At 43.3% G+C, this 24,648-nt stretch overlaps 1 protein-coding gene across 3 annotated transcripts in view; it reads left to right on the plus strand.

Moving 5' to 3' along the window:
• The first annotated feature begins 1,332 nt into the window (after positions 1–1,332).
• Positions 1,333–24,648, plus strand: part of ITFG2 (integrin alpha FG-GAP repeat containing 2) — a 56,437-nt gene continuing 33,121 nt past the window's right edge. The window contains exons 1-7 of one of the 3 annotated variants that reach the window (XR_009757627.1): positions 1,333–1,504; positions 4,680–4,775; positions 7,016–7,057; positions 9,973–10,147; positions 12,197–12,336; positions 16,710–16,858; positions 20,577–20,671. Coding sequence is in view for 2 of the 3 variants with exons in the window: in XM_061582559.1 (XP_061438543.1) it covers positions 1,391–1,504; positions 4,680–4,775; positions 7,016–7,057; positions 9,973–10,147; positions 12,197–12,336; positions 16,710–16,858; positions 20,577–20,671 (811 nt within the window). In the remaining variant the exon portion in view is untranslated. The other 2 variants (XM_061582559.1, XM_061582560.1) reach the window with 2 other exon arrangements.

Below are 24,648 nucleotides of genomic sequence, written 5' to 3' on the forward strand. Positions count from 1 at the left end.
CCCTGTGTGGGGAAACTGGGTTAGAATTATGCCACATCCTGTGATCTATCTTGGTGGCATGGGTGGGGGACAGTTTTTTTTAAAACCCACTGAAGTAGTTGGGAGGGAAATTCCTTCCACCAGATGTGCAGCTGCTGTCGTCATGTTGCACTGTCAGCTGGACATGGCCATGGACTTAAGCTCATCCTGCCCACATCTCTGCCCTGTCTGGGCTACTCTGCTGCTGTGTGTTTATCAGTGGGGTGTTCTGTTGGTTATGGGAGGGTTCCACAGGCATATCTATCCTTCTGACAGCACATCTTAGGAGCCCCTCAGCTGGTGGATCTTGTGTAGGACTGCCTTCTCCCTCCCCTTTTAATTTCTGTGTGAATGTTACTTTAATGGCATAATTCAAAAACCGTAAAAAATACTTGTTAGATTATTTTTTTAAAGGTTTGTGCCTGTATTAATCAAGATTATAATAGACTCCATATCAACGAGCTTCATGCTCTTTAGGGCACAAACCTAACAGGTTATGACATCCAACACAATTCGTAACAGTATAATGGAAATGTAAATAGCACTGGGCTATGCTGCAGGCAGCATAGTTATTGTAACATACTCTGCAGACTTCAGCCTCACCTCTGCCTTGCAAGATCCATTGTATCTGCAGGGCTCTTTCTGGAATCCACACTGAAGTTTACTGTATGTTTGCAGCTGCTTGTATTCCCTAATTTACGTAGTCCATATGACGTGACCCTTAAACAACACCAGTGTTGATATTTTCCCCCTGTAAATTCGGGTTTACGCGTTACGGAGGATAATCCAATAAACTGGAGAAAATCTGGGCTCCAAACCGCTCCACTCGGGGTCGCAGACGATTTGTTTCTGTGTTTTGGGATGGGTGGGCCAATTTCTGCTATTCCCCTTTCCACGCCCTCTACTTCCTCTATGCTTTCATATGACGAAAATAATCTCTGAGTATACTTATAGTTCCATGGTGATTTTTTTATTTATTTATTTAAAGAGCGGATTTGCTTCTAATTTTTGTTTAGGGCTGAGGGTGTGTGTGTGCGACAACATAGAAGCTGCTGGCAAAACACAGGTACACTCACTGAGCCTGCAGTCCAGTATCCACTTACTTGGGAATCAGCCTCAGTGAACTCAAAAAGACTTACAATTGAGTGATGCATAGGATTGAACTGTTGCTAGCCTATGAGACACAGAAGTGGCAAAAGGAACCAGGAAGTTCTTGCTCCACTTCAGATATAATAGCGTAACTCTATACGTCATATTTCTATGGAAGTTCCCACCACACATGTTTTGGCCCAAAGGAGCACCCTTACCGCAGGCTAGCTGCCATAGAGTGCTAAAGGAATTGCACGCCTCTAGCCAAAAAGTACGAATCTCTATGGTCGGAGGACGCATCATGCGATCGGTCAGTTACGTGCAGCGGGTGACACTGGAATTTAGCGGGAGCCTCTTTCCGCACGCCATCTGCTTAGGAGATACGGATAATGACACGGTATGTGGGTAAACAAACGCGTACGAGTGAAAGGAACCGAGGCACACAGAATAATACGTAAGATTCACTTCAAGGTTTCCTCTGACGCCATTTTTGTGGTGAGAGCACCCCATAGAACATATTAGAAAAAAGCGCAATTTCAAACTGCAATCCTGTGCACGTTTACTCATAAGGAAGACCTACTGCGTTTAATGGAACTTCCTCCTAAGTACGTATATTTAGGAATGGAACTTTACAATGCTGGAACTTTACAAAGCAATTATGTGCATGTTTACGCAAAACTGCGTCCAAGAGTAGCTGTGATGGGAAAGCAGCGTGTGTCCACCCGCAACCAAAAGATGACAGCAAAACCAGGAGTTCATGTTATATCTGACCAATGCCTTAGTTTAACAATTCATTTACCCAGTTCAAAGACCAAGGTGTCGGTTTGGAAGTCTAGGGAACGCAACGTTACGTTGTGCAATTGAATACTGGATTTGTGCTGGGCGAGAGTATGAGGAGGCAGAAGTACATTAACCTATACAGTACAGTACTGGATCTTGAGAAGTGTTTTGTATGGTGGAGTTTTGGTTGCAAATCCAAAGCAGCTTCAGTCCCACCTCTGACATGCAATTTTAACAGTGGATTATATTGTAGGATTGTCATAAACCACTCTTTCTTAGACTCAATCTGCAACATGAGAATCTGGGAGTACTGACATTTCGCAGGTATTTTTATAAAAAGTTATATGGATTTTTTTTGCCAAAAAAGACCAGAGTTAGAAAGAGGAGCTCCTTTTTTCTTTTTCTGTTTCTACCTTTTATTTCAAGATAGCTATATATAGAATTTATTACGGTCGAGGACCAGCAATACAAATACAAATAATCCAAATATCAGGATATCAATAAAATACAATGCTAAAAACAAAGTCAATTTAAAAGACTAAAACAAAATCTGTTTAAAGGGCCACTCTCGTATCTACCTGAACTGTTGCATATTAGCATGGATGTTAACTATACTACTATACAGGGGACTATAACGTAGTTAACTACAAAATAATGAGAAAAACAGAAACAAGATAGCTGTGGAATGGCAATGGAGCCCTCCTATTTTTTCTTATGTGGGTGGGCGAGTAGCTGTGGAGATCACCAAACTGACCTACAGATAAAGAGTTCATTATTCTGTATTCCAACACCACTGTTGCAACCAACTCCATCTCTCCCCTAACTGCACTTGTCTAGAAGGAGAAATAAATGTGTAGTCTGGACCACAATGGTTATTAAATAGTGTTAAAATCCTGTAGTTGGATGTATTACACCTCCACCCAAACTCACATACCTTCTGTTCTGCCTGGTTTAAATTTCTAGATCCAAATAACTATGCAAAACACCCTTCAGGTAGCAGCAAAGGTCAGTCTACTTAAATTAGAGCCTCAGACAACTTCTCAACCAAAATCTAATGACTCTGCATGCAGAAGCCTTGTGTTCTTCGCATGTCAACATACTGCTGTTTCCCACCCACCCCTACAAAATATCAAATAAAATTCTACATCAGACTAGAAGCTGGGCACTTCAGCTGTTAAAAGTTTGACATGAATTGTATGAGTAGGAAGTTAATTGAGGGCATAAGCCCTGCCATTCCTTTCTCTCTGATCATGAGGGTGGCTGGGGAAGGGGTCCTATAGGTGGAAGGTCCAGTCATAATCACAAAAACAGCATGCAGGAAAAAAGTAAGGTGGTATCTGCAGGAGGTCCATTCCACACAACGAACAAGGTGGACATTTAGTGTTGTGGCACCTACCCTTTGGCATGCACTCCCCTTGCGTATTAGACAGGCACCGTGTTTTCAGCTGTTCCTGAAGAATGTCCTCTTTCAACAAGCCTTTTAAGTAGGGACCTTATTCCAGTTTGCATCTGTACTGGAATTTATTTTTACAGATGTTTTAAAGTTTTAAAAAAGATGTTTTATTTTTAAGATTTTTTTTAAAAAAGATGTTTTTAGTGTTTATCACTTGTTTTGCTGCACTGGGCTCCTTTGGGAGCAAGGGCAGGATATAAATTTTAAAAATATATAAATTAATCACCCTCTCCCCCAGCACTATAATCAACTCATCACCCTCCATATGCATTTCCCTTTCCATACATAATATATTTTACTTTGGCTGCCATCTTACAACAGCCTTCTAAATGCTGTGGGGTCATGGTGGCACCAGGTGAGGGAGGGGGGCGGTGAGACATGATGGAGGTGGGAAAGGAGGAGGTGGCAGAAGCAGCGGGGGAGCATGAGTGAGCTGATAGTGGCTGTCATGTATGCATCATCACTGGGAGGCACTGGGGGATTAGCGAAGGGGTGGGGGTGCCTGGGATTTCTGGGATTCCTGTTGGTGGGGTTAGGGGGTGGGTTGGTGTGCAAAGCACACAGTGGCAGAAACCCATAGTTTTAAGAAAAGGAAAGAAAAACATACTGGGATCAGGTATCTACAAATCTAGGCTGGCATTGGTGACCAGCCCTTGGTGAACCTGCCTTTCTCATGAGAACGGGGAAACCTTGCTAACCTTGTGCTGCGCCTCCAAACCACCTTGTAGGGTAGGTACAATCTCCCGTTCTTCTACTCACTTTCAACTGCTATCCTATTAGTAGTGCTCCAGAAGTGCAGCACAAAAACAACATCATGCTAAGAACACTGGTGTTGATATTCAGGGTTATGTCTGATATAGTCCAACAGCTAATAGTTCTGAATCCATTGCTGCTGTGCTTTTGAAAAATGTCGGACCTACTGGTGCTGCACATATGGACGTAAGCAAAACACCCATACTTTGCAGAGTTACTTTGCATGTATCTGGCAATTGGATCATCGGGTTAGGCTGGCTGAAAGGACGGTGAAAAAGGTTAATTTTGTGAATGTTTGGCATCTGCTACTTTTCTGTGTTAATAGAGGGGTTAAGAAGGTACATTTGCCAGACTTGCAGAGATAGTCCTGAAGGGTCTTATTGTCACAGTTAGATATTATGTAAACAAAGTAAGGATGAAGAGATCCCTTTGTAGGTGATTCCTAGTGGGAAATTAAGGTGAAGACTGAAAAGATTGTACTAATTGTACTATTTATTGTTCCTGTTGTTATAAAAATGCAATAAAATTATTTTGAAAGAAAAGGGGGGACTCCTCCCTATTAACTTCCATTCCTCTTCTTCTCCAGCTAAATGAGCTAGTGGTGGGAGACACTAGTGGCAAACTATTCATATACAAGAATGATGAAAGCAAGCCTTGGACTGTGCGCTCATGTCAAGGAATGGTAAGAAGAAGCTATAGTCCTCTGGTTTCTCCAGTCTTTGGTGGTTCTTTCACACAGGTTTTAAGCAGAGGCCCTACTGGATTAGATCAAAGGTGAAGTTAGTGCAGCATCCTGTTTCCAAAATTAGCCAACCTGATGTTACTGAGAAGTTCATAGCAGGACTGAAGGAAAAGGCTGTCCTACGTTATTTGCTTTCCATTAATTTGTATTTTTTAGGTAATCTGCCTCTGAAGTGTAAAAGCAAGCTGCCTCTAAATGCCAGTCATGCTGGCCTTGGGGACAGTGGAAGGGGTGCATGATCCCCCATGCCTCCTGAACCACCAACTGAGACACATGCTTTTATGTTTTCCCCCTTTAGCCACACCTTTAATTCTCTTGTCAAAAGGTGCAGCCGTCTCCCTAACCAATTCTCTGCATCGTATGTATTTAAAAAATGTTTGTATTGTTAGTCTTAATGTTTTTAGCAACATGCTCCGTTGTTATTTGCATTCCCTGTTGTCTGCTTGTATTTCTTTTGCTATTGTTTGTGCTCCTTTTCTGTTTTCCTCATTTGGGAAAGGCTTCCATTTTCTGAAAGAAGCCTCCATTTAATACCTTCCTTGACTCTGCTGGCACACTCTTGGACTTGGTACTATCTTTCCTATCTGTGGTATACATTCTAGCTGAGGGTTATCTAGCTGAGGGTCTGTGAGAATTAGGCCATAAAGGAGGAGCTGGATGAAGGGAAAGGAGAACAGAAGGATTTATTTCAAAGTAGGTTAAAGAGGTAAGGACTGAAGGGCTGCTGTAGCTTGCCACCTTCTTTGTCCAGTAACCCTACCCTTCTTAAATTATTCCTTCTGTGGTATCATTAGATGCTGGAACAGGTAATCTGTATTTCTGCTGATGGGTTTCCTTCTCAGTGAGAGGTTACCTCCCCTCACTTTCAAGACGTGCATCATATCTCTTGCTCAGTCCTGCAACTTTTGCTCCTCTCCCAAATGCAGCTTGATTCATTCATGCAGCTGCAGCAGCAGCATAATCGCTACCAAAACCTAAGATGCTTGATAAGCTATTAGCATGAAGGAGGGTCTGTGTGGATTAGATATATTGTCATCATATTGAATTTGAATTTATTCTTGCGGTCATAGACCAGTACACAATATCAAACATCATATAAAACTGGTTAAAAATCATACATTTGCTAACTATAATCATGGCTGTATAGGCAGTTGGGCTAACAATGTTCTGCGATGGATGATTGCCATAGCACAGAATCTTGCAACACTACACATGATTTGAGTATATTGATCCGATAGAAGATAGGTGGTGTAAAAGGAAAGGTCCTGGCCAGGATTTGTCATCATATCCACAAAATCCCAAATTAAGAGTTTTTCTGATATGGTTAAAATTTTGCCAAAGTTTATGGCTACTTCTTCTAAATGGCTTATCACACAGAGTAGCACTTTTATGAGTGGGGTCACTGAATGAAATGTAATTGTGGGAGATTCTGGACAGACGAAAGGAAGTAATTCTTCACACAGTGTGTAATTAAACTATGAGTTTGCTCACACAAGAGGTACCACAAGATGGCCACCAACTTTAATGACTTAAAAGAGAATTAGACAAATTCATGGAGAATAAGGCTATTGATCACTACTAGCCACAAGAGGTATGTTCTACCTCCAGGATCAGAGGCACCATGCAGATTCAATGTCAGCCTCTGCCATAGTCAGTCAAATGCCTCTGTGGGCTCCTGCTGGGAGAAAGGGCAGGATATAAATCAAATAATAAATAGATAAATGCCAGGGACCCATTGGGACAGATTCTGACCTCTTTTTTTATGTTGATGATTTTAAGTGCACTCAGTAACACATCTACAAGGATTGTCACGACTGCTGTCTTCTGTCTAATGGAGAAGAAGGAAGACAGCAGTAATTCCTTGGTAAGCAAGTCAATATGAAACAGGTTCCCAGAAGATAGAAAGGATGAAAACCAATCAGCTACAGCAATCCTGTTGCATAGAGATTTAGTTTAGTCATGGGTTATTGCTTGGGTTGTGAGGATTATGGAGACTGTCTTGATCTGTAATAGTCTTTGGAGCCACGTATTTATTGCAAATTAGAACTTAGTGCTTGTAGTTTTATTTTTATGTGTTAGAATTGATCCTTCCCTTACTTCTTGTTAAAGATTTTTGAAATTATTGAAAAGTGTTATACCTAATTAAATAAATGCTGTCCCTCTCTCCTTCTCTCTCCCAGCTCACCTGTGTTGGTGTTGGGGATGTGTGTAATAAAGGAAAGGTAAATGCTTTTTTTTTAAAAAAAATCTTCCCACCTTGTAATTATGTGCTATGTCTTTGCTGATATATTTAGTACTAAGCTCAAATGCTTCCTCCAGAGAAACAGGATAATGAGTTGCTCAACACTGAAATCAAACATTAAACAAATGGATGTGTCAGCCTCTGCCAAATGTGAAAAAAGTGATATATTTCATAGAGTTGTGGGAATATTGGGGAAAAACCCTGAAATCTTCTGTATACTTCTTAGGAAATAAGTTCCATGGAAATCAATGGGGAATTATTTCCAAGTAACCATGCTTAATCTTAGGATGAGGCTGAAAGAAGTGTTTGTTTATTACATTTATATCCCGACCACATGTGTCGTACATGGATGACACTATATTAATAACATAGCACTTCAGAAGAGGAGTGCTTATCTTGAGGGTCTTACAATCTAGAAAATAAACACAAGGGAGTCCGCACAGGAAGGGAAGACAAATGGGAATAGGGTAGACAGGGGAAGAATTATGTCAGTTACATTAATTGCAGTAGATACTGGAAACTAGTAAGTTATTGCAATGATGGATTTTGAAAAGGAACTAGGAGGATGTAAAAGAAATGATATCACAGAAGCATTCTATGAGGCACTTCCAGGCGTAGGGAAGAAAGGATGGAAGGAGCAGGAGATGTTTGCATGGCTGAAGGTGGTAGAGCTGGATAAGCATGGGGATTTGTCAAGCCCATGGAGGGGTTTCAGGGTAAGGATGAGAGGCTTGTGCAGGATACAGGAGTGATCCGAGATGGGTGTTGCATGGTTTGAGCAACAAGAGGTGGATATTTTTGGGAGCAGAGCACTGGATAGAGCTGAGAGGACCAAAATGAGGCAGCAGAAGATCTGAGAGAAGATGATTGAAACAGTCGAGAGATGACTAGGGCACGGAACAATGTGCTGAGGGAATAGGGCCATAGTACGATTCTGGAGCCAACTGTTCAAATACCCACACAGCCATGAAGCTCACTGGGTGACCTTGGGCCAGTCACTGCCTCTCAGCCTCAGAGGACGGCAATAGTAAATCCCCTCTGAATACCTCTTACCATGAAAACCTTATTCAAAGGGTCACCATAGGAATCATCTTGGAAGGCAGTCCAATTAATTTTCAAGCATGATTGCATGGGAGTAAATCCCATTGAACTCAATAAGTATGCAAATGATCAAACCTTCACTCCCCTCCTCCTTCCCATCACCTCCCATTTGCCTCTTCCCTCCCCCTTCCTTCATCCCGTCCCTTCCAATCCCCTCCTTCCCACTCCTTCTGCTCCCCTCTCCCTTCCCTGTACTCTCCCCTCCCCCTCCTCTTCCCCATGGTCAGTTTTACCTATCTTAGCCATGATTGCACAGGAGTAAATCCGATTGAATTCAATAAGCATGCAAATGATCAGACCTGCCTTTTTCCTCCTTCCTCTCTCCTCTCCCTTCCTCCTCCTTTCTTCCTCTCCTCCCCTGCCCACTCCAGGCTTCCCTCCCCATGGTCAGTTTTACCTATCCTAAGCATGATTGCACAGGAGTAAATCCCAGTGAACTCAATAAACATGCAAATAATCAAATCTGCCCTCCTCCTTCCCCTCCTGCCTGCTCCCCTCCCCCCTCCTTCCCTCCCAATCCCCTGTGCTCAGTTTCACCTATCCTAAGCATGATTGCAGGGGAGTAAATCCCAATGAACTCAATAAGAATGCAAATGATCAATCCATTCTCAGCAAATTTGCATAGGATGCCATTTCTTATCTTCCAGACTAAAAAGCAGGGAAATTCACTAATAGGCAAAAAACCTTGCGGTTTAAGAATGTACAACAGATATTTCTATCAAACTTTAAAAAGCAGGGAAATTGGGCAGCTGTAGTGAATGCACCAGGGGAGCAGGAGACCTGACCTCCCTTTGATATTGTACTGCCCTACAAATTTATCAAAATGCAATCACAATTTGGGTTGGTCTTTCACAGTCCAATCCACTTCCTGTGCAGCTTGGAAGAATTTGGTAACATGTGCCTCTGAGCATATGGTGAGTGGTGGCAACACCTGCCATCTCCAAAGATGGAGAATTATATTTTTGTATGTTTGTTGATGTTCTTCTTTGCTTCTTTTCTGTGTTACTACTCTTTCTACAGAGAATCTAACCTAGAAAGTTATATTTCTCTCATTATTAATCATGGAAATCTGTGTCAATTTTATTTTTATTAATTTCAAAGCCTTTTGAAATATTGAAATATTAATTGAAAAAGGAAAAAAGTAATACCACAGAACAACTGAACCCATAATTGCTGAGGAGTATGAAGTGGTGCAGGTGTGCTGAAAATGTTTTATAAATATTTGAAACAGCTTCTGGGATCAACAGCAACCCCATTAGTACAGGAGGATTAAAATGTATATATCTGTATTCAATACATTTCAAATGTGGTTTACAAAATTATATATTCCAGAACTCAATGGTAGACGTTAAGGCTGAACCTTGAAAATGAATTATGGAATTGTAATTTTATATATGTTGTAAACCACCCTTAGTGGTGTTTTTATAGTAATATATTTATCAGGGAGGATATATATTATTTAGGAAATAGAGACTGCCAACGCCCAGGTTGTACTCTACAGATGCTTTGTCACTGATAAACTTTGAAGAGTCTTGTGTATAATAAATATGGAACAAATAATTTCTGGTTTTTTTTCTTTTTACATGCTTTTGTTTGTTTTTATACTGTTTTATACTGTTTTTATATGTTTTCATGGTTTTAGATTTTGTTTTTGCTTTAATGATATATTGTTTGTTTTTAGATTGTGCCCAACTTAGAGATTTTTAAAATAAGTCATTGTTGTTCATTGCCTCAGTGTTCTTGGTGTCCTCTCTGTCTTACTACCTCCTACTGATCCAGAAACTTCTCTGTCAGAACTTAGTTGTTGCAGTGAGTGCTGAAGGTTGGTTTCATCTCTTTGACCTCAGTCCATCCTCAAAGCACCTGGATGCTTTGGGTCACCACGAGCTCCCAACAGCAGATGACCAAAAGCTGGGATTCAAGCAGCACATTCCTGCCAACACAAAAGTTATGCTGATCAGTGACATTGGTGAGCAACAGCACATATGGAATAGCAGGACTTTGCAGAGCATAGGAAATTCAGTGTGAGTGGTTGGGGAAAGTAACACAAGTCTATGGGAAAGCAGAGGGGAAAAACTCTCCCCAGAGGAACTCTCTTTCTTTCTGAGGCCTTGAGTATTCTTCCATAACTCGAAACAAAGAGAACAAGGAGGAGACCAACTCTCAGCCAGCAGAAATAATTATGCAAATTAAACTTTTATTCCAGGGTTTCTGATTGAGTAAAGATTTTTTAATTAATGAATAATCTGGTTTACTTAAATTTGCATATTACTGAAAGCTTATTATTGTTGTTGTTGTTGTTGATAATAACAAAAACAACAATAATTTCTATCCTGCTCTTCCTCCCATAAGGAGCCCGGGGCAGCAAACAAGGGACAAAACACTAAAAACATCTTAAAAACAAAACATCTAAAATCAGCTTAAAAAAAACTTTTAAAACATCTTAAAAACCAATTCCAGCACAGATATTTATTTAAAAGGCTTGTTAAAAGAGGAAGGTCTTCAGTAGGCACCAAAAAGATAACAGAGGTGGCACCTGTCTAATATTTAAGAGGAGGGAATTCCAAAGGGTAGGTGCCACAATGCTAAAAGTCCACCTCCTGTGTTGTGCAAAATGGCCCTCCTGATAAGGTGGTATCTATAGGAGGCCCTCATCTGCAGAGTGCAGTGATTGATGGGGTATATAAGGAGTAAGACGATCTTTTAGGTATCCTGGTCCCAAGCTGTATAGGGCTTTCTACACCAAAAGCAGCACCTTGAACTTGGCCCGGTAGCTAATGGGCAGCCAGTGCAATTCTTTCAGCAGCGAGGTAACATGTTGGTGATATCCTGCCCCAGTGAGCAGTCTCACCACTGCATTGTGCACGAGCTGCAGCTTTCAGACCAACCTCAAGGGCAGCCCCACATAGTGCACATTACAGTAATCCAGCCTGTTCAGAGGCCTTTTCAGATACTACAGGAAGATAACTCTTAATTTGGTAAACCCATTTAATCAAAAGTATTTTCTAAAAGTATAAAGTTATAACTCATAATTGCATGGTATACTTTTAACTGAGAGAAAAAAGTGCAATAATATTACACAAAAAGTTTGTAACTATATTCTGCTATATAAATAGTGAAACTCACTACCTGAGAGTAAACTTCTGAGTAGACTGCATAGGATTGCACTGTAATTCTTCCCTGTTTACACAAGGGGCAGGTAACATATCTAACTATTCATCTATCAGGAGGTAGATGATTTGACAAATAAAACTATGATATCGCACAAATTCCTGAAGGACCAATTAATTTTTTTTCTTAGATCAACTACTGAGCAAATTATCTTTTCACTCTGAAACTTAACCTGAATCTTAAGACAAAGTTTTTAGTCTTATTTATCTGTTTTTTTAAAGTAATGTAATTGCTTAACATAATTCAAACTATGTGTATTCTTGCTGTATCCATCATTCTTAATTTTTCACCAGCTTATAGCAGATGTTGAAAAACATCCCTACTATAAGTTTTCTTATGCTTGTGTATATCCAAAAATAATTGTAGCATTTTCTCTTGTCTCTTTTTCTTCTGATGAAATACTTTCATCGCCCACTTTATGAGACTCTCATACAGTGAGACTAGAAAGTTCAGAAGCTAGGTTTCTTTCAAGATAAACTTTTAGGTCTCTTGAAGCATTTCTATTACTTCATTATCTTGAAATTATTTAATCTCCAGTTACTTTCCCTGGTCTTACCTATATAACATTCTGGCTCATGATCTACTTATATCTGTTGTGTTATTTGATGTAATAGAACTTGATCCATAAAATAGAAATTTGCAAAAAACCAAGCTGTTCTTGAATAGGGATTTCAGACATTAGAAAAAATGCATTATCCCTGTCCCTGTTTGATACTTAGTTCTCCATACAATATAATTTTTAGCTGTTTTCTAAAATGTGTTTAGAGACTCTTGAATGTAAACTTGCAGTTGTGTTGATAAAAGAGTTCATTATCCCATAAAAATATGTGTATTTTGCTCTTTGCAGATGGAGATGGAAAGAGTGAATTGGTGGTGGGTTATACAGACCGTGTGGTGCGAGCCTTTCGCTGGGAAGACTCATCTGAGAGTTCAGAGTATATCACTGGACAATTGGTGCTACTCAAAAAATGGTTACTGGAGGGACAGGTACGAAAAGCAGTGTGTGGATACCTGTGTAGAAGAATGTACTTCAAAAGCAAGGAGCCAATTTTAAAAAGGAAAACCTTTGTCTAGAGGATTGGACCTAACATTTGCTTGATAGATCCTTGCCTTTTCTATCTAGTAAATTTTGCCAGGGCTAGACTGTCTGTATGGATCTTAGAGGTGATAACTGCTTTACTGAGGACTGGTGGCCCTAGCGTTTGGGGGTCCTGGGCAAGAGAATAATTTGGTGCCCCTTAAAAGTGTGAGAGAGCCAGTGTGGTATAGTGGTTAAGGTGTTGGACTACAACCTGGGAGACCAGGGTTCGAATCGCCACACAGCCATGAAGCTCACTGGGTGACCTTGGGCCAGTCACTGCCTCTCAGCCTCAGAGGGAGGCAATGGTAAACCCCCTCTGAATACCGCTTACCATGAAAACCCTATTTAAAGGGTCTCCTGTAAGTCGGAATTGACTTGAAGGCAGCCCATTTACATTATTTAAAAGTGTGAAAGCAAATCAGGGATAAAATTTCACTTTATTCTTTACATGAAGCTGCACTGAAAGTGTGGATAAACGTATAATAATACATTCATTGTGGTCAATTTTATTACAACTGGGATGGAGAATATTCCTTAATACATTATATCAATGCTACACTGTAAATATATAAATACACGTGATAAACAAAAAGAAACGACATTACCGCCATATGTGATTTTTTACATAAACAGAAATAGAGCTAAAATAAAAAAAAATGCATATTGTATGGTATCATGATAGGAGGGATATTGTGAGGGTAATGTGACGTTGTTCTTGATCTCTCAGCAACTTAGTATACTCAGTCGTGTTGGTGTGATGGAACTTGGGGGCACAGAGTTACAGTAGCTCAACACCTTTCTGGAGGAACTTGTCCAGTAGGTGATGCTGAAGGACTTCTGTTCCACCTCTTGGCCATTGGGCTTTGATGTACCTCAGGGTTCTATAAGATAAACATGAAACCGCTGGGAGAAGTCATCTGGGCTGTTGTGTCATCAGTATGCAAATCACATAGCTCTATGTCTCATTTCCATCATCTCAGGGAGGAACTGTCTGGGGATAGTTTTGAGATGGATGATGGAAAACAATCTGAAGGTAAATCCTGATAAGATAGAGGTCTTAAGGATCTGGAAATTTGCTGATGTGGACGGAGGTGTGCTGCATATCTTAAAACAGATTGCACTTCCCCGGAAGAGTCAGTCACATAGGGATGCTTCTGCACTCTGCACTCCAAATGACATTGCAGATGGCATCAGTGGCCAAGAGTGCTTTTTTCCAGCTTTGTCTGCTCCACCAGCTGTGACTCAATCTGGATAAAGCATACCTTGCCTCAGTGACATATATGCATGCTACATTTTTATTTTATTATTTTATTATTTTATTTATTAAATTTGTTAGTAGCTCTTCTACACAAATACGTGCACTCAACGTGACTTACAGATAATAAAAAATAAAATTAAAAAGCAAAAGATTTAAAAAAATTAGATAGTTAAAAACAAAACAGTACATAAGCAGTGAAGCAATCCTTTGGACAGAAGCTCTCCAAAAGCCTTCCAGAGATAAGAACCAAATGCCTGGGAGAAAAGTTTTTGCCTGGCTCCTAAAGATGGATAATGATGACACCAGGCTTATCTCCCTGGGGAAAGTGTTCCACAAATGGGGGGCCCCCACTGAGAAGGCCTGTTCTCATATTGCCACTCTCCACACCTCCTTCAGAGGAGAAACACAAAGAAGGGCCTCCGATGCCAAGTGTCGGGTCCAGGTTGGTACATTTAGGGAGAGGCGGTCCTGAGCCATATAAAGCTTTATAGGTCAAAACCAGCTCTTTGAATTGAGCCCGAAAACTAATTGGTAGCCAGTGCAGTTGTGCCAGAATTGGTGTTATGTGCTGAAACTGTCTTGTCCTACTGAGTAGTCTGGCTGCTGAATTCTGCACCAGCTGCAGTTTCCTGTCTTCAAAGGCAGCCCCATGTATAACACATTGCAGTAATCTAAGAGGTTACCAGAGCATAGACAAGATAGAGTCACAGCTGGGCCACCAGGCAACGCTGGTAGAAGACACTCCTTGCCACCGAGGCCACTTGAGCTTCAAATAACAAGTGGATCTAGAAGTACTTCCAAGCTACATACCTGCTCCTTCAAAGGGAGTGTAACCCATTCAAGAGCAAACCACAACTTCAGACTAGGAAACCACCCACTAACAGTGCCTCAGTCTTGTCTGGATTCAGCTTCAGTTTATTGGCTCTCATCCAGTCCATTACCGAGGCATCCAGGTTGGGTTCCTGTAATGCAATCTATGTGGGCTGCCTTTGATTCAGAAACTCCAACTGGTATAGAATGCAGCAGCAAGAACATTTTTGGAGGCAAAGTATACAGAACAAGTTGCACCATATCTACCACTGGCTGCCTGTTAGTGGTAGTTTGAGCTCTTAAATCCCTGAATGGTTTGGAGTCAGGCTATCTGAAGGACAGCTTGCACTCATATGACCCTTCTCAAGCTTAATCATAAGTCACTCAGAAACTGTTCTTTAGCCCATCAGTATGATGTTAGGTTGATGGACTCCAACACCTCTGGTGTTCAACCTTATCTCTGAAATTAACTTCCCCCTGAAATTGCATGGGTCTTCTTTGCCAAAAAGTCTTGAAGGGGTGTGGCCAGATGCAGAGACAAATGAAGGCATATGCTGATAGCTCCTTTGACATGCCAGCCTTAATTAACATAGGTGGCAGCTTAAATCGGAATAAAAACAGCACCAGAAGAAGTAATGCATGGAGGCATCTGCTCAAGCCCACAGAAAGTCCCTAAATTTGGCCCAGAGACTGCTGAGACTACAGCTACTTGAGTAACACCTACTTGCCTGAATGGCAGGAGGTGGGGGCCTGAAATTGACTACGATGAGGAAGCTGGCTAGATGGTTTATTCTGGACAGACCTGGCATTTAACATCACCACTAGACTAGGGATTAGCTAATCTGCATCCCCATATTCTGAAATACAGCAGGGAAAGCAAAGGGAGACAAGGCCTTTGATGTACCTAGCCCTCCTTCTCCCCTCTGTACACCTTCACCCACCTCCGTACCTCCCTTTATGGCAGCACAACTCTCCTCCTCCCACTGCTCCCAGCCCCGACACATAATTTCTGTCACCCAGCTCTAATCAAAGTGATAGAATGCAAACAATAAAATGGATAGTTCCAGCTCTCCCTACTGGATCCACCCCACCTCTCACCTGGAGCACTGCAAACACTTCTCTTTTGTCTCTCACCTAGGGAGATTCTCTTCCACCCTTTACTACAGACTTCTTCCCTGAGTGGGACAGTTGGCTTTGTCCTGTCAACCCTCTACACACAACTAGTCTGCCATCCCAGTAGAAACACATTTCTGTAAATAGGACAACTGTTTCCCAGATGGCTCTCCTGCCCCTCCTACTCTTTGGGGTCGTTCCTCTTTCTCCCCAGAAAGATGCTATAATCAACGGTATCAAAATCCATTGAAAGGTCTTGGTGAACCAACAGGGACACACTCTTCCTGTCTTTTTCATAGGTCTTTACACAGGACAGTCAGAGTAATCTCAATGCCAAAACTGGGCCTGAACCCTGACTGAAATGGCTCTTAAAAATCAGTCTCATCCAAGAGTACCTGAAGATTATCAGTGACCACTTGCTTAAGAATCTTGCCCAAGAAGGGGACATTTGCAACAAGCAGTTGTTCAAGTCTTCTGGATCCAAGGAGGGTTTCTTAAAGATGCTTCAGACATCCTGGGACAACTGTTAGAGAGGCATTCATTACCTCCTTGGCCTTACGGAGCAGAAACAAGACTGGAGAGGGCTGAGAAAAGAGCTGGAGGAGAGATAGTAGAGACAGCAGGTGTAAACTGGATGCCCGAGGAGTTTGGAGGCGAAGGATAGAAGGGAGACGGGGTGTCACTTGGAGAGGAAAGATGGGTTAAGGCAAGTGTTGGGAACCTTTGGTCCACCAGATGTTGCTGAACTACAGTTTCCATCATCCCTGGCCATTGCTCATGTTTGCTGGGGCTGATGGGAGTTACAGTTCAGCAACATCTAAAGGGCCAAAGGTTTCCCAAACCTAGGTTATGGGAATTTTTTTTAGAATAGGGGCATGCTTGAATGCAGGAAAGAAGGTACAGAGGGGAGAGATGTTGATTATACAGAGAAGAGAGAACACTGGGGAAGATGGTAGTCAGGAAACAGGAGGGGATGGGATCAAGAGTACACACTGAGGAGTTAGAGAAGGACAACCGGGCAACCAGCTCACAGAGTGAAAGAAATGATGGTTTTAATCAGATGACTGGGTTTCATTCTCTCTTTCTTGGCTAAAATAGGTGGATAGTCTGTCTGTAAATCCAGGCTGTGATGGTGCTCCAGAGATGATGGTGTCCCAGCCTGGGTGTGGTTATGCGATCTTACTCTGTACTTGGAAATCAGAACAGCAGCCTCCGACAGAGAGGATAGACAGTTTGGCAACTAGCAGGTGAGACTACCGGAATTCAGTAAAGATATTATGAAACTGCGGGAATGGCTTCATGATTAAGGTGGCTTGACCTTGCAAATGTGTTCTGGGGTTTCCTCCAACCCTCTGGAGCAGATATAGCGGTTGTGCGGGGAGAATGCGAGGAGTGGGAGGGGAAATTCTGCATACCCCTCTGCACTATTTTGTTGGATACTGTCCTTGGTTTTTCAGTGGTCGAAATCCAAGACTATGTATTCCATCATTTAGTAACTAGGTATAGAATATATTCTTGGTAAGGGGTTTAACCCCAAATTTCAGAAACCCCAATTTCCTGATTTGTTTGTCAGCTTGTGCAAAGGGAGGAGTGAAGGGGCCATATGCATGTCCAGAAAAGGCTAATTTATCTTAGATGATCTACCCTTTTGAAGATGGGCACAACATTTGTCCATCTCCAGTCCTGTGACACCTCACCCATTTTCCTACAGGGAGGAGGGGATCCATGGGCAGGGAGAAATAAATGAGAAGGGGTCATATGAGTGGGGCAGACAGCCTTTCCCCAGTTCACTTCCTGCCCAGCTCCACAACAGTTTTTTTCCATGGCTCCCTATTTTGGGGGGCATGGGGATTTTTTTTCTTCCTTTCTTTTCCTGGCAACCTGGCACTACTCCTTAACGTAACTCTCCCTGTTCTCCATGGAGCACACACACACACACACACACACACACACACACACACACACACACACACACACACACACACACACACACACAGAGAATAGAAGGGATGAGGGGAGGGGCAGCATGAGCTTACCAGTCTCCACCTCTCCACTTCTGTCAGAGGGTGGAGAGAGAGTTGTCTGCAGCTGGGGAAGAGGATGAATCAGGCTCCTCCAGGCTTTCCACCCCCTGTGTCATGAGCCCCATGTAGAGCGGCTCTGATGTCAAGGAGGACTGGGATCCAGGGGAAGGTCCAGTAGTCTGCAGGGGGTGGGGGCTGGAGACTTGTGGGAAGGGTCTAGTGATCTGATCCAGCTGACAACCCCACCCCTGAGCGGTGGGTTGTCTTAGACTCGGTCACTGTTGAGAGTGGCTACTTTCCCTTCCTGCCTCCAGACAGCTTTTCTGGTGGAGATGTGCTGAGTGAGCAGCAGCAGAGATTTATTTATTTTATTTCTTTACATCCCACCCTTCCTCCCAGTAGGAGGTGGAACTGCTAGGTGAGTTGGTTGAGGCGTCCCTGCCTCTGTCACCAAGGATGTGTCGCCAGATGCACGTGTGAGAGCAGGTTGAGCCCATTATGCAACACGCCCACTTGCTTCCCAAGTCCTAATCCAAGAGACAGTTCTCGCATGAGTGCTTGCCCTGACCCAACTTCAGAGAGTTCTGTCTAATTGTTGCAACAACATCTATGCTTGAGTAGCCATGCCTAGAGATGCTTGATTGGGACTTAGATAACTGTGTAACCTGTGCCTGCTTTAAGTTCTTAAGGAAACTAAAAGAAAATGTTGAGTGTTTCTGTGTCTGACACCAGGGGATTAGCCAGGACGCTTTGGACCTCAAGCCCCCAGTCAGGAAAGCCTGTAAGATGGCTAGCCCTCCAGGAAGTAGAGTAGACTAAAACGTTGAGGAGCGCAGCCATAGTCTTCCCTAAGCACAAACCTTGTTAAGAGGGTTTTTTCCCTTCACAGAAGACCAAGTCCATGATTAGGACCCCTGAAGCATGTAGGGTCTCCTGCTCTTTTGTATCCCTTTGAGAAGGGCGATTTAAAGTTTGTGATGTCTCTGTTAGTGGAGGCTCCAGTGGCCTCTCTGGCACATGGGTCAATGGTGGTCTGGGATGGGGAGGATTTCCTAAAAAACCTGAAGGACAGAAAGGTTGAGGCTATGTGGTGCAGGTCCCATGAGGCTTCCACTCTTGCTGTTACAGCATCCTCAGCTTCCTGTATGTCCAGCGCATCTTTTATCTCAGTGCAGGCCCTTATGGAGGAGATCCCACAGAATGCCACCCACCTACTATGGCAAGGCCATAGAAGCTGATAGGGCAAAGCTGTTTGGGGAAGGGCTAGACAATGTATTGGTGGAGACCATGGACAACAAGAAATCCTTGCCACAGGGTCCCAAGAGAGAGGATAGCAGGGGAAGCAAGGTCACTCCTTTTGTCCCTTCAGGGGTTCCTTTAGTCCCAGGGATGGCAGAGACTCCAGACCTTTTTGGGGGCGGGGGTTGGTGTAGACCTTTGGCCTCATTCACCAGAGCCGGCCACTCTGGCAACTCCAAATGAGGAAGACAGCAGCAACAGCAAGCCTGATGAGGCCTCCTTTCCCGATGTGTGTGTGTGGAGGCTCCAACACTTCCTCTCATAGTGGCAGTTTACCACCATGGACCAATGGATTCTGAGCATCATCAGAGAATGATGTCTACTGGAAATCTTCTTCTGGGTTGCTGGTCCCAGCTTTCCTGGCATATCTTATTGCCCATGTTGTTTTTTGTCCTTCTGTCTACCATGCCTTATTTGCTTTGGCACAAGTGAACTGGGGAGAGGTAGTCCGACCCACTCAGATGGCCCCTTTTCATTTACTTTGTCATATCCAGTGGAGTGAGTGGGTGGAGTCAACCCATATATGGATCCCCTCCTCCTTGCATTGAAGGAACTTATCATGGTAAGTCCAACAATGTTCACTTTTCACTCACTTGTCCTTTTCATTTTTTACAGACATCCTTTTTATTTTCAGCTTCTTACTAAGCTTTTTGTGTAGCCAAATTATCTCCCGTTTTTCTTTCTTATTGGAACTATAGTGACTCCTTCACAGATTTCCACCCATCTTAGCTCCTTTGCCTGTAGTTTATCTAGTTATATAATCTTACCTAGCATTTCTCTGAGCTTATTAAAAACTCAACTTTCATGAGATCCAAGGTATGTGCTTGAGTATGCTAACCTATATTGACATAAAATCAAGAATTCCAGCCAAAGCTCCCACTGCTTATTCTCAATGGACAATTATTCCCTCTTGGCTAGGGTAATAGTTGACCTCTGTTTTAACTATACTTCTAAAGGTTTTTACTATATGGATTTTTAAAAACTTGTTGTAAACCGCTTCGATGGTTTTAGATGAAATAGCGATATACAAATATATTTATAAATAAATAAAATAAAATAATACAATACAAAATAATCAATCCCTGTGTTCCTTCCTCCACCTTCTGAAAGAAGAAGTTGTCAGCAATGCATATCAAGAATTTGTTGGAGATTCTATACTTAGTGAAGTTTGTCTCCTAATAGATATCAGGATACCTGCAGTCCATCACCTATTTCATTCTGTATTTATTTTCTGCTATAAACAAACAAATAAATCAACTACAGAGATAATATTATCCTTTTCTCATAGCTAAGCTAAACAAAGTATTTCTTATTGCTACTACCTAAATCGAATAAATCTGGGATCCAGTTTCTTCTGAGTTAAGAAACTGTTAATAACTGTTAATAAACTCTTTTTTCTAAAAGAGAAAAAATATGGCTTATTAAAAAAACCCCACATACTGCTAAACTGGTGAAGATTATTTGCTGAAAATAGTTCACAAAGATATAAGCATCAGAATAGGTGAAATGCTTTTCTAGGGGTTTTCTGCTGATCCAGTAAAGAAGGAGGGGACGACCAGCTTGGAGATGCTTATGATTCCACGATGGTTACTGCTATCACAACCAGATGCCCTACACCTCTTCAGGCTTTGCTTTCTTTTAGGGAAGCCCCAGTCAGGGATGTCATTCTCCGTCAAACATCAGGTAGAATTCACAACAAGAATGTTTCAACTCACCTCATTGGCAGCATCGGCAGAGGTAAGTGACAGAAATTCTGGGCTTGGTAAAAATGAGGAAATAAAATGGATTTGTGTGGAGATGAATTCAAGGCTGCAGTTTCCATCTTTGCACCTGACATTAAAGCTTGAGGACAGTTGAGTAGGTTGCCCACACAGACCTTTATGTGCATATCATGACCCTTGAATCCAGCAGCAATCCAGACACAGAGTCTGAGGCTGCAGAGGCACCAGCTAAGGAGCCAGATCAAGTTCAGGGCTTTGAGTTGGCTGCTTGAGATCAGGGGACCACTGTGACCGAGGCAGGCAGAAAGAAGACCTCAGAGAACCTCCTGGATTACCAGTGCCAGAGCCCAGGCCGTTACAGGTACCTTTGCCTGAGGAACCAATGCCTCCCACCACACTTCACCAGTCCAGCAGCACAGGGAGTGCACCAGGAGGGAGGCTGTGGAAGAGAAGAGGAGTGCCTGTCTTCAAGCCACAGTTGGTCCTTTAGGGCTCTGAAGTTCTCCATTGGGGGAGGGGGGGAAATGGAAGAGGTAGTTTGGTGACAGAGGCTTGAAGGGCCTGAGTCTGCACCCAGCCCTTGTCAGAACAAGTTGCTACTATAAGAGTTATTTGTGATCCTGCAACTTCTGACCAGCCTTGTCCTGCCTTGCCTTACCTCCTGCCTTGCCACCTTCTCCACAGGATCCAGCGTCAGACCAGAACATTACATTACAGTTGCAGTTCCTCTTTCCAAACCTGCTTTCACAGACATACTTTTGTCATGCTTTATTCCCATTTTAGTCCCTGCACAACTGCAGCCCCATTGCTGTTGTGTGCAGCCCTCTAAATTTCGGCCCAGTCAAGAATGTCATATGGCAAAATGCTCCTAGACTGTAGTGATGATAACTTACAATTTACATAATAATAATAATAAACTTTATTTCTACCCCGCCCTTTTTCCAATAGGACTCAGAGCTGCTTACAACTAAAAACAACACACCATTAAAACATACAAAGTATACAATTAAAAACAGAATTAAACTTTGAGAAAAATTAAAACCATAAAACATACGTTAAAAACAGCAGACAATTTAACATAATAAGACCATATAATGTAGTCACCAAACCTAGGACACTTAATCCTGGTCGTTCTCTATCCCAAATGCCCGTTGAAATAAAACAGTCTTTACCTGTCGCCGGAAAGACGGCAAGGAGGGAGCTAATCGCACCTCACTCGGAGGGAGTTCCATAGCCTAGGGGCGGCCACCGAAAAGGCCCTATCTCGTGTCCCCATCATATGTACTTGCGAAGGTGTGGGGAGCACAAGAAGGGCCTCACCTGAAGATCTCAAATCCCGGACAGGTTCATATAGGGAGATAAGATCTGCCAAATAGCCTGGACTTTATAGGGCTTTATAGGTCAAAACCAGCACTTTGAATTGTGACCGGAAACAAATTGGCAGCCAGTGGAGCTGTTGTAACGGGGGTTGTATGATCCCTGTAACCAGCCCCGGTTAGCACTGTGGCTGCAGCTCTTTGTACCAATTTAAGTTTCCGAATAGTCTTCAAAGGCATCCCCACGTAGAACGCGTTACAGTAGTCTAAGCGGGATGTAACCAAGGCATGCATCACCCTAGTCAGATCAGGCAGATCCAGGAATGGGCGCAGCTGGCACACCAATTTTAATTGGGCAAATGCGCTCCTGGACACAGCAGTAATCTGGGCCTCAAAATTCAAGGCTGAGTCCAGTAGTACACCTAAACTGCGAACCTGAGACTTCAGGGGGAGTGCGACCCCATCCAGCACCAGTTGAATCCCTATTCCCTGATCTGCCCTCCAACTGACCAGGAGTACCTCTGTTTTATCAGGATTTAATCTCAACTTGTTTGCCCTCATCCAGTCCATCACTGATGTTAGGCACTGGTTGAGGACCTGTACGGCTTCCTTGGCTTCAGGTGGAAAAGAGAAATAGAGTTGAGTGTCATCAGCATACTGATGGCACCAAACCCCAAAACCCCGGACAACCTCTCCCAGTGGTTTCATGTAAATGTTAAATAACATGGGGGACAAAACTGAACCCTGAGGGAGCCCATAGGTCAATGTCCAAGGGGTCGAGCAGGAGTCCCCCAGTACCACCTTCTGGGTTCAGTCCTCCAGGAAGGACTGGAGCCACTGTAACACAGAGCCCCCAAGTCCCATCCCAGCAAGGCGGCCCAGAAGGATACCATGATCGATGGTATCGAAAGCCGCTGAGAGGTCCAGTAGAACCAACAGGGACACATTCCCCCTGTCCAGTTCTCTGCGTAGGTCATCCACCAAGGCGACCAAAGCCGTCTCTCTCCCATAGCCAGGCCTGAAACCAGATTGAAATGGATCCAGATAATCCGTATCATCCAAGAATCTCTGGAGTTGGGCAACCACCACACGCTCTATTATCTTGCCTAGAAATGGAGTATTGGAGACTGGCCGGTAGTTACCCAGTACAGAGGGATCCAGGGAGGGCTTTTTCAGCAGTGGTCTTATAACTGCCTCCTTTAAGCATGATGGAATTCTGCCTTGTTGTAGAGAGGCATTAACCACTCCCCTGACCCAACTGACCAGTCCCCCTCTGGTACTTTTAATGAGCCAGGAAGGGCAAGGGTCCAGTAAACAAGTGGTGGCACGCGCTGCGCCAAGATCTTGTCCACATCCTCGGGCAAAACAAGTTGAAAAGAATCCATTTTAATTGGACAAATAGGCGCCAAAGTTACATCCTCAGAGACTGTATCAATTTTAGCATCCAAGTCGGAGTGAATCTGAGCGACTTTGTCTGCAAAGTGCCGAGCAAATTCTTGACAGCGGTCTGCTGAGTGGTCAGAATTACCCTCACGGGGGCCAGAACTTAAAAGCCCCCTAACCACTTGAAACAGTTCCGCTGGACGGCTCCCAGCAGACGCAATGGAGGCCAAGAAGAAAGATTTCTTCTCAGCCCGCACTGCCTTGGAGTAGGCCTTCAGATAGGTTCTAGCTCAAGATTGGTCAGATTCGCTCCGAGTCTTCCGCCAACGTCGCTCTGGTCCCCGTCTGACACGTTTCATCACCACCAGCTCCTTGAAAAACCGTGGGGCCGGTTTAGCTCCACTCCGAAAGAGGGGACGCTCGGGAGCGATCGTGTCCACCGCCCTGGCCATTTCCCTATTCCAGAGGTCAATCAGGGCTTCGACAGGATCGTCTGCCAAGGTGACAGGAAAATCTCCAAGAGCCATCAGGAAACCATCTGGATCCATCAGCCTCTTGGGACGGACCATTCTAATCGGTCCCCCACCCCTGCAGAGGTTCTGGGTCCAAGTGAGTCTAAACCCGATCAGGTAATGATCTGTCCATGACAACGGAACCACCGCAAGTTCTTCCACACCAAGATCACCATCATCCCGACCAACACAGAAAACAAGGTCGAGGGTGTGACCAGCAACGTGAGTGGGGCCAGATAATACTTGGGACAGACCCATGGTTGTCATGGAGGCCATGAAGTCCTGAGCCACTCCTGACAGAGCAGTCTCAGCGTGGATGTTGAAGTCACCCAATACCACAAGCCGAGGGGAGTCCAACACCAACCCTGAGACTACCCCGGCTAGCTCAGGTAGGGAGACTGTGGAGCAGCGGGGTGGGCGGTACACCAACAGAATCCCTATTCTGTCCTGGCTACCTAACTTCAAGTACACACACTCGAACCCTGAGAACTGTGGGAGAGCACACTCTGAATGTTCAGAGCACTTTTCAGACAGGATTTTGCTTCCATAGCATCTTTTACCCACCCTAAAAGGCTAATAGAGCACCTTCCCTCCATTAGTTTGTATAAGGGTGGGTAGAAAGTGGCTCCTGACAGGTTAATTTTTCCAAGCTTTTGGATTGGCTCAGAAAAATACCAGAGTTCTATCTTTTTCTTTTCTCCTTTTTCTCAGAAGAATTTGGGTCTAGGGTTGGACTCGATAGCCATATAGGCCTCTTCCAACTCTATGATTCTATTATTCTA

This window comes from Rhineura floridana, chromosome 8 (assembly GCF_030035675.1).
Source record: "Rhineura floridana isolate rRhiFlo1 chromosome 8, rRhiFlo1.hap2, whole genome shotgun sequence".
Taxonomy (NCBI): Eukaryota; Metazoa; Chordata; class Lepidosauria; order Squamata; family Rhineuridae; genus Rhineura; species Rhineura floridana.